At 47.3% G+C, this 12,366-nt stretch overlaps 1 protein-coding gene across 1 annotated transcript in view; it reads left to right on the top strand.

Annotated features, from left to right (window-relative positions):
• TNMD (tenomodulin) overlaps window positions 1-12,366 on the top strand; it is a 221,166-nt gene that overhangs the window by 115,373 nt on the left and 93,427 nt on the right. The window contains exon 4 of the mRNA XM_082264303.1: window positions 8,730-8,831. Coding sequence (XP_082120429.1) covers window positions 8,730-8,831 — 102 coding nt within the window. The remainder of the gene's footprint in view (window positions 1-8,729; window positions 8,832-12,366) is intronic.

Genomic DNA, 12,366 nt, shown 5'->3' with positions numbered 1-12,366 from the left:
AGGTTACCTGGGATCGGTGAAATTCGCATTTCTCAAGCTTACCGAACAGCTTGTTCTCTCGTAACCGTTGCAACACTCGTTTGACATCCAGAATGTGGGTCTCCATGGATTCAGAATATACCAAGATGTCATCCAAATAGACCACCACACACTGCTGCAACAGGTCACGGAAAACATCGTTAATGAATTCCTGAAAGACTGCGGGCGCATTGCACAACCCAAAGGGCATAACCAAGGATTCATAATGACCGGTCCTGGTGTTAAACGCGGTCTTCCACTCATCGCCCGCCTTGATCCTTACGAGGTTATATGCCGCCCTCAGGTCGAGTTTGGTAAAGACCGTGGCCCCTTTAAGGCGATCGAACAGCTCGGAAATCAAGGGTATCGGGTAAGCGTTCTTGATCGTGATGCGATTGAGACCCCTGTAATCGATACAAGGCCTCAACTCACCGCCCTTCTTTTTCACAAAGAAAAATCCAGCCCCTGCCGGGGACGAGGATTTGCGAATGTGTCCACGTGAAAGCGCTTCCTTCACGTACTCCTCCATGGCCTCATTCTCCGCTACCGACAGTGGACGAGGAGGAACGGCACCAGGTTGAAACTCGATGGCACAATCGTATGGGCGATGCGGAGGTAGGGCAACCGCGCGCACCTTATCGAATACATCCCGGTACTCCTCGTATTCAGGAGGCAACAGAGAGTCCGAGGAAGTACACAGCAACTTGACAGGCCCATGGATGCAACTAGCCCCACACTGCGGTGACCACGAGAGGATCTCGGCCGATCTCCAATCGAAAGTCGGATTATGCTTCTGGAGCCAGGGGTACCCCAAGACCACCGAGTAGTGTGGAGACGAAATAACCTGGAAGCAGACCGACTCTCTGTGAACGGCACCAATGGCTATCCCCACTGGAAGGGTCTCATGAGTCACGTGTGGCGGCAGAAGGGGTCTGCCGTCTATCACCTCAAGAGCCAGTGGAGAACCTCGGGCCTGCAGAGGAATGGAATTGGCGGCAGCGAACACACTATCAATGAACAAACCACCAGCACCAGAGTCCACCAACGCCTGGGTCGTCACTGAGCCCCCGACCCAGGAGAGGACAACAGTGATCAGTGGTTTGTCAACACGGGAAACCGGGGACGAGGAGACTCCACCCAAGATCTGCCCCCGACAGGATCTCAGGTGTGAGCGTTTCCCGGACGGTTCGGACATGCCAACCGAAAATGCCCACCGAGACCACAGTACATGCATCGACCCTCGTGTCTTCGGAGTACCCTCTCCCCCTCGGACAGGCGAGCAAAGCCCAGCTGCATGGGTTCACCCCCAGCCAAGTCATCCCCAGGAAGCGTGGGAGGAGAGGGAGGCACGGGTGGGACAGCAAAGGTAGGCGCCAATCTGTTAGGAGGCCTCCGCTGACTCTCCTTAAAGGAAGGTCTCTCCCTGAGTCTGGTGTCAATCAAAATCAAGAAAGAAATAAGAGACTCGAGCTCCACTGGTAGGTCCTTAGCTGCAACCTCATCCTTCAAGGCATCCGAGAGACCATGAGAGAAAGCAGCGACCAGAGCCTCATTATTCCAGCCCACCTCTGCTGCCAGGGTACGAAACTCAATGGCGTATTCAGCTACGGATCGTGAACCCTGTCTGATGGACATAAGGAGCTTCGCAGCAGAGGCAGCATGAGCCGGCACATCGAATACCCTCCGAAGAGAAGCAACAAAACCGGAAAACTCGGCAACCACCGGATTGTTGTTCTCCCATAAAGGGCTGGCCCAGGCCAAGGCCTTGTCCGAGAGCAGCGAAATTAAGAAGCCCACCTTTGATCTCTCAGTAGGAAAGGCATGTGGCAGCAACTCGAAATAAATGCCCACCTGGTTAAGGAAACCTCGGCACTGAGTTGGCTCTCCCCCAAAGCGCTGTGGAAGGGGGGCAGAACCGGTCATACCCCGAAACACCGCAGGCGCAACAACAGGTGTCGGGGTAGACTCTGGCGCAACAACCGGAGCGGCAGTAGGAGCGGGCCCAGGAGCGACAACCGACCCATCGGCAACGGGAGCGAAATGAGCCGTGCGTTCAAGCAGGGTTTGCAACGCCACGGCGAACCGACCCAACAGGTGATCCTGCTGATCAAGTCTGGCAACCAGCGTGGGTAGCGAGGATGGCCCTGTACCGTCAGAATTCATGGCTTGGTCCTAATGTCACGGAACCATGAACCAGACGTACAACAACAGATAAGTGAAAATAAGAAGGCTTTATTGAAAATCAAGCTGTAAAGCAGAAGTCCAAATGGATGGCGAAACCGAGGCAGAGTCCTTGCGAAGCCAGAGGTCAGGAACCAGGAGGGTAGTCAGACGAAGCCGGGATCAGGAACCAGCAGGGTAGTCAGACGAAGCCAGGATCAGGAACCAGCAGGGTAGTCAGACGAAGCCAGGATCAGGAACCAGCAGGGTAGTCAGACGAAGCCAGGATCAGGAACCAGCAGGGTAGTCAGACGAAGCCAGGATCAGGAACCAGCAGGGTAGTCAGACGAAGCCAGGATCAGGAACCAGCAGGGTAGTCAGACGAAGCCAGGATCAGGGACCAGAAGCAGCAGCAGTCTTAGAAGCATGTGAGCACAGGAGGACCAAGCAAGGAACTGAAGCCACAGACCTCCTATATATATGAGCTAGGCATCCAGCTCCTCCCAGTGGGAAGGAGGAGCCGCAGGGTGGGAGGCTACAAGAAACCCAGAAACCAAGATGGCCGCCAGCACATGTCAAACGAAGGAGAACAGCAAGAAGGTAAGACCATGACAGTCAGTGGGAGAAATAGGGCCCCATTGTTGGTGTCAGTGACAGGACTTATGTCCCTATTGGTTGTGTCAATGGGAGGAATAGTGCCCCATCATTGCTATCAGTGGAAGGAAAAAAGCCCCATCAATGGTGTCAGTGAGAGGAATAGAGCCCCATTATTGGTATCAGTGGGAGGAATAGTGTCCCATCATTGGTATCAGTGGGAGGATTGGGTCCCATCATTGGTATCAGTGGGAGGAATAGTGTCCCATCATTGGTATCAGGGGGAGGAATAAAGCTCCACCATTGGTGTCAGTGGGAGTAATAGTGTCCCATCATTGGCGTCAGTGGGAGGAATAGTGCCCATCAATGGTATCAGTGGGAGAAATAGTGCCCCATCATTGGTATCAGTTGGGGGAATAAAGCTCCATCATTGGTGTCAGTGGGAGGAAGTGTCCCATCATTGGTGTCAGTTGGAGAAATAGTGCCCCATCATTGGTATCAGTGGGAGGAATAAAGCCCCATCATTGGTATTGATGGGAGGAATACTGCCCCATCATTGGTATCAGTGGGAGAAAAAGAGCCCCATCATTGGGGTAAGTGGGAGGAATAGCATCCCATCATTGGTGTCAGTGTAAGGAATAGTGCCCCATCATTGGTGTCAGTGGGAGGAATAGTCCCAGTGACGGTGTTCACTGTCACTGGGAGTGAGGGACAGATACTTGGGGGACACTGGGAGAATGGTTTGGATGACTTCAGATGGGAGAGTGAAATTTGTCAATGGTGTCTCTCAAGAAATGTGGAGATTTGATCCCACTTTGCACTGTGAGACCTGTGGCCTGTTGCCATGGAGTCTGTGACACCTAGATGTGTATTATTCCATGTGTTTCAATGTAGTAGACGGACAAACTGTCATTGGCAGTCTTGTCCTATTGAGCTGGGGTGTGGATTGTGTTAAGTCTGCCTGTCCCATTGTTAAATGTTAATGACCTCACATTGTTCCGACTAGATGGCCAGATAATTAGTTCAGGTTAATTCTGTTCCTGTATACAATTTCATCTGCATAGGATAATGTAATCAGGCAACCCCTGACCTGTGTGTAGTAATTTGATCAGGAGGAGGATTTGCTCATGTGTATATAAATTAAGTGTGAATTTGTTCAATAAAGGAGAAGGTTCCAAAACTTGTACAAGCTAAGTTGTTGGCTAGCTTTGCATGGGGGCAGCTAGGATTTGTGTCTATGAGTCTATGTTCATGACTGCAAGGAAGCCGCATACGGACAGAAGACCACAAGTACAGTGTGGGTCGGCAGTTCCGTTACAGTGCCCCATCATAAGTATCAGTGGGAGGAATCGTGCCCCATCATTGGTGTCAGTGGGAGGAATAGTGCCCCATCATTGGTGTCAGTGGGAGGAATAGTGCCCCATCATTGGTGTCAGTGGGAGGAATAGCATCCCATCATTGGTATCAGTGGGAGGAAGAGTGCCCCATCATTGTTGTCAGTGGGAGGAATAGTACCCCATCATAGGTATCAGTGGGAGGAATAGAGCCCCATCATTGGTGTCAGTGGGAGGAATAGTGTCCCATCATTGGTGTCAGTGGGAGGAATAGTGTCCCATCATTGATGTCAGTGGGTTGAATAGTGCCCCATTATTGGTATCAGTGGCAAGAATTATGACCCAATTGTTGCTTTCAGTAGGAGGAATAGTGCCCCAAGGGCAAGATAAAGGCAAGCAAAGGGCCGCATTTGGCCCTCGGGTCACAATTTGGAAGTCACTGTCCTAAGGTATAGTTTAGAACCACACTGAATGTCAGAGGTAAGGATGAGTTGAGCTGTCCTGGGTTTGGTTTGAGCACGGTTTAGCGACGTTTGGATGCTGAACCCTTTTGAATTCAATGAAAGCCAAAATCGGTCAAATTAAAAATGACAATTTTCTGGGCTTATGCAATGGGGCATTAAAAAATAACATGGGGTTGGGCACTGCCCTGGGGCGAAATGTTTTCTTTTAATTTCCATTTGGCCTGGAGCAGTGATTTTTTTTTTATTGACCTACCTGGCAAAGCAACTTGTCCCCATTTTGATGAGTACAAGGGCCTCTTCCCCACAACCCTGGCCAATGGTTGTGGGGGTCTGTGGGGAGGGAGCATATCGGAATCTGGAAGCCCCCCTTAATAATAAGGGGGCCACCAGATACCACCCTCCCATGTAAATGGAATACATAATACTCTTATTCTCAAGGAAAAAAAAGTCCCCTAAAAATAAGGACACCCAAAATGTTTGACAATGCTTCATTAAATAAATAAATAAATACATGTCCCACATTGTAAATTAATTTATCAATCACGATGCCAAACTCACAAAAAAAAAACCCAACCCTGATGACCTAGCTCATATGATCAATCCCAACACTACCCATAGCCGAATTACGGCTCCCCGAGCTATCATCAGCTATATAAGGGAAGGGGTGAGGATAGTGGTGACATTATTGCCCAAATATGGCCAAATGGTCATATTTAGGCAATGATGCAACCCCTCGATCCCCGCCTATTTGCTTATGTGGCTAGGGATTCCTAGCCATATAAGTGAATGGGCTGGGTGACATCAGTGGTTAGTAAGGACTCGGTGGGTGCAAGCACCTGCTACTTCCTTAGCAGCCATTAACAGCCAGAAGAAAGCAGCTTGGAGCTAAAATAAAGCATCATTAGCTGCAATACTTACCTCCTCTCCAGCACTGTCCCGTGTAGACACTTCATGCAGCCAAGTGCCTCTTACAAGTTGCATAAACCCCAATGTCATTCAACCTGCCTCCTGCCAATCCAGACCTGCCTCCTGGGATTGCGTCATCATACCTGTCTAGGCTCATGGTTTTGCTTGGGTGCTATCATACAAGACGTAGAGGGCCAGGGCTTACAATATTAGCCAATAAAAATGTTTTACATACATTAAAACATAAGGGATATACAATATACCAGTTAGTAAATAATACTAATGTAACTAAATAAAAAATTATCAGTGTGTATAGTAACAAAAATGAAACTGTAAATAACAACCATATATATATATATATATCACATCTAAATGTATAAAAAAAAGCTAAAGTATAAAATAAAATATATTAATCCGTATATTAAAAAAAAATTATATATATATATATATATATATATATATATATATATATATATATATATATATATATATATATATATATATATATATATGTTTACACACTGTTAAAAAAAAAGTAAAGGAACACTTTGAAAACACATCCGATCTCAATGGGGAAAGATTTAATCTTTACTGGTAATGTGCAGTGGTGGCCGGCTCGTCAGGGGCGCAGGGGCGCCGCCCCCCCCCCCCCCCATCCATGCGTCCGGCCCCCTAATCTGCATGCAGGGATGCCGGACGCATGGAGCTTAATGGGGATTTTTTTTTTTTTTTACATCACCTGATTAGAGCCATAGGCTCTAATAGGGCAATGCAAAGGGTGGGCTCGGGGCACAGAGCACTGCGTCCCAAGCCCACCCAATGTGTGACAATAGCGAATGAAAATTCGCTATTGCCACACCGATCCTCCTCCTGGCCAATCAATGTAGCGCTCTGCAATGATTGGGGACAATGCTGTGGCGCTCTGCATTGATTGGGGGGCATGCTGTGGCGCTCTGCAATGATTGGGAACAATGCTGTGGCGCTCTGCATTGATTGGGGGTACGCTGTGGCGCTTTGCATTGATTGGGGGGCAAGCTGTGGCACTCTGCATTGATTGGGGGGCACGCTGTGGCGCTCTGCATTGATTGGGGGCATGCTGTGGCGCTCTGCATTGATTGGGGGCATGCTGTGGCACTCTGCATTGATTGGGGGCATGCTGTGGCGCTCTGCATTGATTGGGGGGCACACTGTGGCGCTCTGCATTGATTGGGGAGCACGCTGTGGCACTCTGCATTGATTGGGGGCACGCTGTGGCATTCTGCATTAATCGGGGGGCATGCTGTGGCACTCTGCATTGATTGGGGGCAATGCTGTGGCATTCTGCATTGATGGGGGCATGCTGTGGCACTCTGCATTGATTGGGGGCACGCTGGTCACTCATTTTTCTGTTTGCGCCCCCCCCCCAAAAAAATTTTGAGCACCAGCAGCCACTGGTAATGTGTTAGGATCTATACTGGTATGGGCTGGGTAATGTGTTAGGATCTATACTGGTATTTACTGGGTAATGGGTTAGGATCTATACTGGTATGGACTGGGTAATGTGTTAGGAAGGAAACGATTGTTTGATGGAAATGAAAATTAGCACCCTACAGAGAGCTGAATTCAAAGACACCCCGAAAATCAAAGTGAAAAAATGATGCAGCAGGCTAGTCCATTTTGCTGAAATTTCATTGCAGCAACAAAAAATGGTCCTCAGTAGTTTGTATGGCCCCCACGTGCTTGTATGGATGCCTGACAACATTGGGGCATGCTCCTAACCAGATGACAGATGGTGTCCTGGGGTATTTCCTCCCAGTTATGGACCAGGGCATTACTGAGCTCCTGAACAGACTGAGGTGCATCCTGGCGGCGTTGGATGGACCAAAGCATAATGTTCCAAAGGTGTTCTATTGGATTTAGGTCAGGCAAGTGTGGGGGCCATTTAATGGTATCAATTCCTTCATTCTCCAGGAACTGCCTGCATACTCTCACCACATGAGGCCCAGCATTGCCATGCACCAGGAGGAACCCAGACCCACTGCACCAGCGTGGGGTTTTTACAATGGGTTCAAGGATTTCATCCCGATTTCTAATGGCAGTTATGTCTAGCCTGTAGAGGTCTGTGTGTCCCTCCATGGATATGCCTCCTCAGACCATCACTGACCCACCACCAAATCGGTCATGCTGAACTATGTTACAGGCAGCATAACATTCTCCATGGCTTCTCCAGACCCATTCCCATCGGTCACATGTGCTCAGGGTGAACCTGCTCTCATCTGTGAAACGCACAGGGCACCAGTGGCAGACCTGACAATTCTGGTGTTCAATGGCAAATGTCAATCAAGCTCAACAGTGCCGGGCAGTGAGCACAGGGCCCTAGAGCCCTAGAGGATGTCGGGCCCTCAGACCACCCTCATGAAGTTCTGATTGTTTGGCCAGAGACATTCACAGTGATCTGCAGGAGGTAATTTTTGTAGGGCTCTGGCAGGGCTCATCCTGTTCCTCCTTGCACAACGAAGTAAATACCGGTCCTGCCGATGGGTTAAGGTCCTTCTATGGCCCCATCCAGCTCTCCTAGAGTAAGTGCCTGTCTCCTGGAATCTCCTCCATGCTCTTGAGACTGTGCTGGGAGACACAGCAAGCCTTCTGGCAATGGGACATATTGATGTGCCATCCTGGAGGAGTTGGACTGCCTGTGCAACCTCTATAGGGTCCAGGTATCGCCTCATGCTACCAGTAGTGACACTGACCCTAGCCAAATGCAAAACTAGTAAAAAAAAAAAAACAGTCAGAAACAATGAGTAGGGAAAAATAAAATTTCAGTGGCCTCCACCAGTAAAACCATTCTGTTTTGGGGGTTGTCTCATTATTGTCCATCTAGTGCACCTGTTGTTAATTTAATAACACCAAAGCATCTGAAACTGATTAACAACCCCCTCTGCTGCTTAACTGACCAGATCAATATCCCAGGAGTTTAATTGACCTGATGCGATACTCTGATTAAAAAGTGTTCCTTTAAATTTTTTGAGCAGTATCTATCTATCTATCTATCTATCTATCTATCTATCTATCTATCTATCTATCTATCTATCTATCTATCTATCTATCTATCTATCTATCTATCTATCTATCTATCTATCTATCTATCGCCTAATCCTATACTGTATATACTTAGATGTGATCAGTTATGAATTCTATAAATTAGGATATCTGCATGGGGTGCGATAACAATTCTTGTATTTTGGTATTATCTTTCCTCTCTTTCCAATTACAGGGCATCACTGGAATCTATTTTGCTGATCTGCAAAAATGCTTCATCAAGACGCAGAGCAAAGAAATCCCTGAATTTGCTGAGACTGAGATGGTAGAACTCGAGGTAAGCTGAAATGTTTTGCAATATATAATAAACAATATCCAGCTGAATGGACATCATTCCAGCTTATCCTTCAATTTGTCTCTGGAAACAATTGCAAATCATCGCCCTGAGAACTAGGGATGATCGAACTTTTGAAAAGTTTGGTTCGGCTAGAACACCCGAATTTCCTAAAAGTTTGATTCGGATTCCAGAACCCCATTGAAATCAATGGGACCCAAACTTCGGTAATCAAAAAACACCATTTTGAAGCCCTAAAACCCAATAAATGCCCCTAAAAAGTGCCTAGGGTTCCCCAGGGACTATTAATCACACAAATAAAAGTTCTTAAAAATTGTCGTTTTTGATAGAGGGCCAATTATTGAAAAAATGATTAAAAAAAAAAAATGAGATTTCTTTGGATTTGGTGTCTGGGGGGTCTAAAAAGTGTACCTGTAAAGTTTTAGCTCTGTAGCATGTCCAGAACCAGAGAAAAAAGATATGTTTTCTTATAATTTTTAGTAGCGCAGGGATGGGGTTCCGCTCCTTTCACACCTGGGCGTTTTTGTTTCAGGCGTTTATTGGGCGTCTTTTGTGCGTCTTTGGTGGCTGGCATGACATCTGAACTTCTGTATAGGGGTATATATACACACACACACACACACATATATATATATATATATATATACACACATATAGGTGTGAAAGGGGTTCCGCTCCTTTCACACCTATATGTGTGCATGTGTATATATATATATATATATATATATATGTGTGTGTGTGTGTGTATATATACCCCTATACAGAAGTTCAGATGTAATGCCTGCCTCCAAAGACGTCCACAAAAAAGCCCAATAAACCCTGAAATAAAAACGCCCAGGTGTGAAAGGAGACAAACCCCATCCCTGCACTACTAAAAATTCTAAGAAAAATTATCTTTTTTTTCTGGCGGTCACCCTGACATAGATGAGTTCGGTCACCCTGGCATAGCAGTCAGAGTCAGTTCACCCTAAACTACACTACGGTCACTCTGACACTTAACACTTTACCTACAGAAACTAGATTATTGAATCTAACTATAGTGGTATATAGTACCCTAACTACACTGCATATCCCTTTCCTCACTCTAATAATTGCAAAATGACACTGGAGCAGCAGGAGTAACAGAACTGCTTCCACTCTTCTCTTCCACAGCCTCTCTATTACAGTGCTAAAGATTTGGCTGGGCTATGTTATATACTGGGGGGCGTATTCACTACTGATTGGCCTCTGGACCCCGTAGTCACTCCAATCACATTCCTAGCTGGACCCCGTAGTCACTCCAATCACATTCCTAGCAGACTCCTGCCCCCTTAATTGGCTTTTACTGAAGTTTCTGGTCCAATCAAGGGCTTTTAAAGCCCAGTTCCTGTCCCATTGCATTTTGGGCGGTTCTGGTGGCCGAATTTCGAACTTTTACCGCAAAAAGTTCGGAATTCGGCCGAATTTCGAACAGCCAATGTTCGGGTCGAACCGATGGTCGACCCGAACCGTTCGATCATCCCTACTGAGAACTGTCGCTTTTACAGTCTACTGGCTGGTGCTACAGCTGATGACATTTCAAGTTCCAATCACAAAACAGCAGACAAGAGACGAGTTTGAATATATACAGTATCTCACAAAAGTGAGTACACCCCTCACATTTTTGTAAATATTTTATTATATCTTTTCATGTGACAACACTGAAGAAATGACACTTTGCTACAATGTAAAGTAGTGAGTGTACAGCTTGTATAACAGTGTAAATTTGCTGTCCCCTCAAAATAACTCAACACACAGCCATTTATGTCTAAACCGCTGGCAACAAAAGTGAGTACACCCCTAAGTGAAAATGTCCAAATTGGACCCAATTAGCATCAAATTGGTCTGCATGGCTGTCATCCCAGAAGGAAGCCTCTTCTAAAGATGATGAACAAGAAAGTCTGAAAACAGTTTGCTGAAGACAAGCAGACTAAGGACATGGATTACTGGAACCATGTCCTGTGGTCTGATGAGACCAAGATAAACTTATTTGGTTCAGATGGTGACAAATGTGTGTGCTGAGGAGTACAAAGACAAGTGTGTCTTGACTACAGACTAGCCTGGTGGGGGGAGTGTCATGGTCTGGGGATGCATGAGTGCTGCCGGCACTGGGAAGCTACAATTCATTGAGGGAACCATGAATGTCAACATGTACTGTGACATACTGAAGCAGAGCATGATCCCCTCCCTTCGGAGACTGGGCCGTAGGGCAGTATTCCAACATGATAACGACCTCAAACACACCTCCAAGACGACCACTGCCTTGCTAAAGAAGCTGAGGGTAAAGGTGATGGACTGGCCAAGCATGTCTCCAGATCTAAACCCTATTGAGCATCTGTAGGGCATCTTCAAATAGAAGGTGGAGGAGCGCAAGGTCTCTAACATCCACCAGATCTGTGATGTCATCATGGAGGAGTGGAAGAGGACTCCAGTGGCAACCTGTGAAGCTCTGGTGAACTCCATGCCCAAAAAGGTTAAGGCAGTGCTGGGAAATATTGGTGGCCACACAACATATTGACACTTTGGGCCCAATTTGGACATTTCCTTGCTGAAGAAGCTGATGGTAAAGGTGATGGACTGGCCAAGCATGTCTATGAGCCTAAACTTAATTGAGCATCTGTGGGGCATCCTCAAACAGAAGGTGGAAGAGCGCAAGGTCTGTAACATCCACCGGCTCCGTGATGTCGTCATGGAGGAGTGGAAGAAAACTCCAGTGGCAACCTGTGAAGCTCTGGTGAACTCCATGGCCAAGAAGGTTAGGGCAGTGCTGGAAAATAATGGTGGCCACACAACATATTGACACTTTGGGCCCAATTTGGACATTTCCTTGCTAAAGAAGCTGAGGGTAAAGGTGATGGACTGGCCAAGCATGTCTACAGACCTAAACTTAACCACTTGCCGTCTGAGTACCGTAGTACTACTGCGGCAAAGTGGCTCGTTATCGTCTGACGACGTAGACCTACGTCGTCAGACACTCCCCTTTCCCGGAGGCTCGCTCCCGCTGTATTCAGTCACAGCGGGAGTCGGGCCAGGGGAGGAGCAGCGGCGATCGCCGCCGCTCTTCCCCGATCGTCAGGGATCTAGTGTGGAGATCCGCCTGCTTGTGTAAACACAAGCGGGCGGATCTCTCAAGTGACAGGCGGGGTCAGATTGCAGGGTTCAGCATAGCTGAACCCTGGATCTGTCCTTGTGTCACTCAGTCACCTCCCCCCCCCCACACGTCAGTAAGCACCAGGCATACATTAACCCCTCCCTCTCCAATAAAATTAACCCCTTCCCTGCCAGTGTCATTTTTACAGTAACAGTGAATGTATATAGCACTGATTACTGCAGTAATGTCACTGGTACCCCCAAAAGTGTCAAAAATGTCAGTCAAGGGTCCGATCTGTCCGCCGCAATGTCGCAGTCCCGCAAAAAAAATCGCAGATCGCCGCCATTACGCGTTAAAAAAAAAAAAAACACCAAAAATGACAGAAATCTTTCCCTTTGTTAGTAAACG

Source organism: Pelophylax lessonae (assembly GCF_965119305.1).
Source record: "Pelophylax lessonae genome assembly, chromosome: 7".
Taxonomy (NCBI): domain Eukaryota; kingdom Metazoa; phylum Chordata; class Amphibia; order Anura; family Ranidae; genus Pelophylax; species Pelophylax lessonae.
This window is presented reverse-complemented; position numbering and strand designations above follow the sequence as displayed.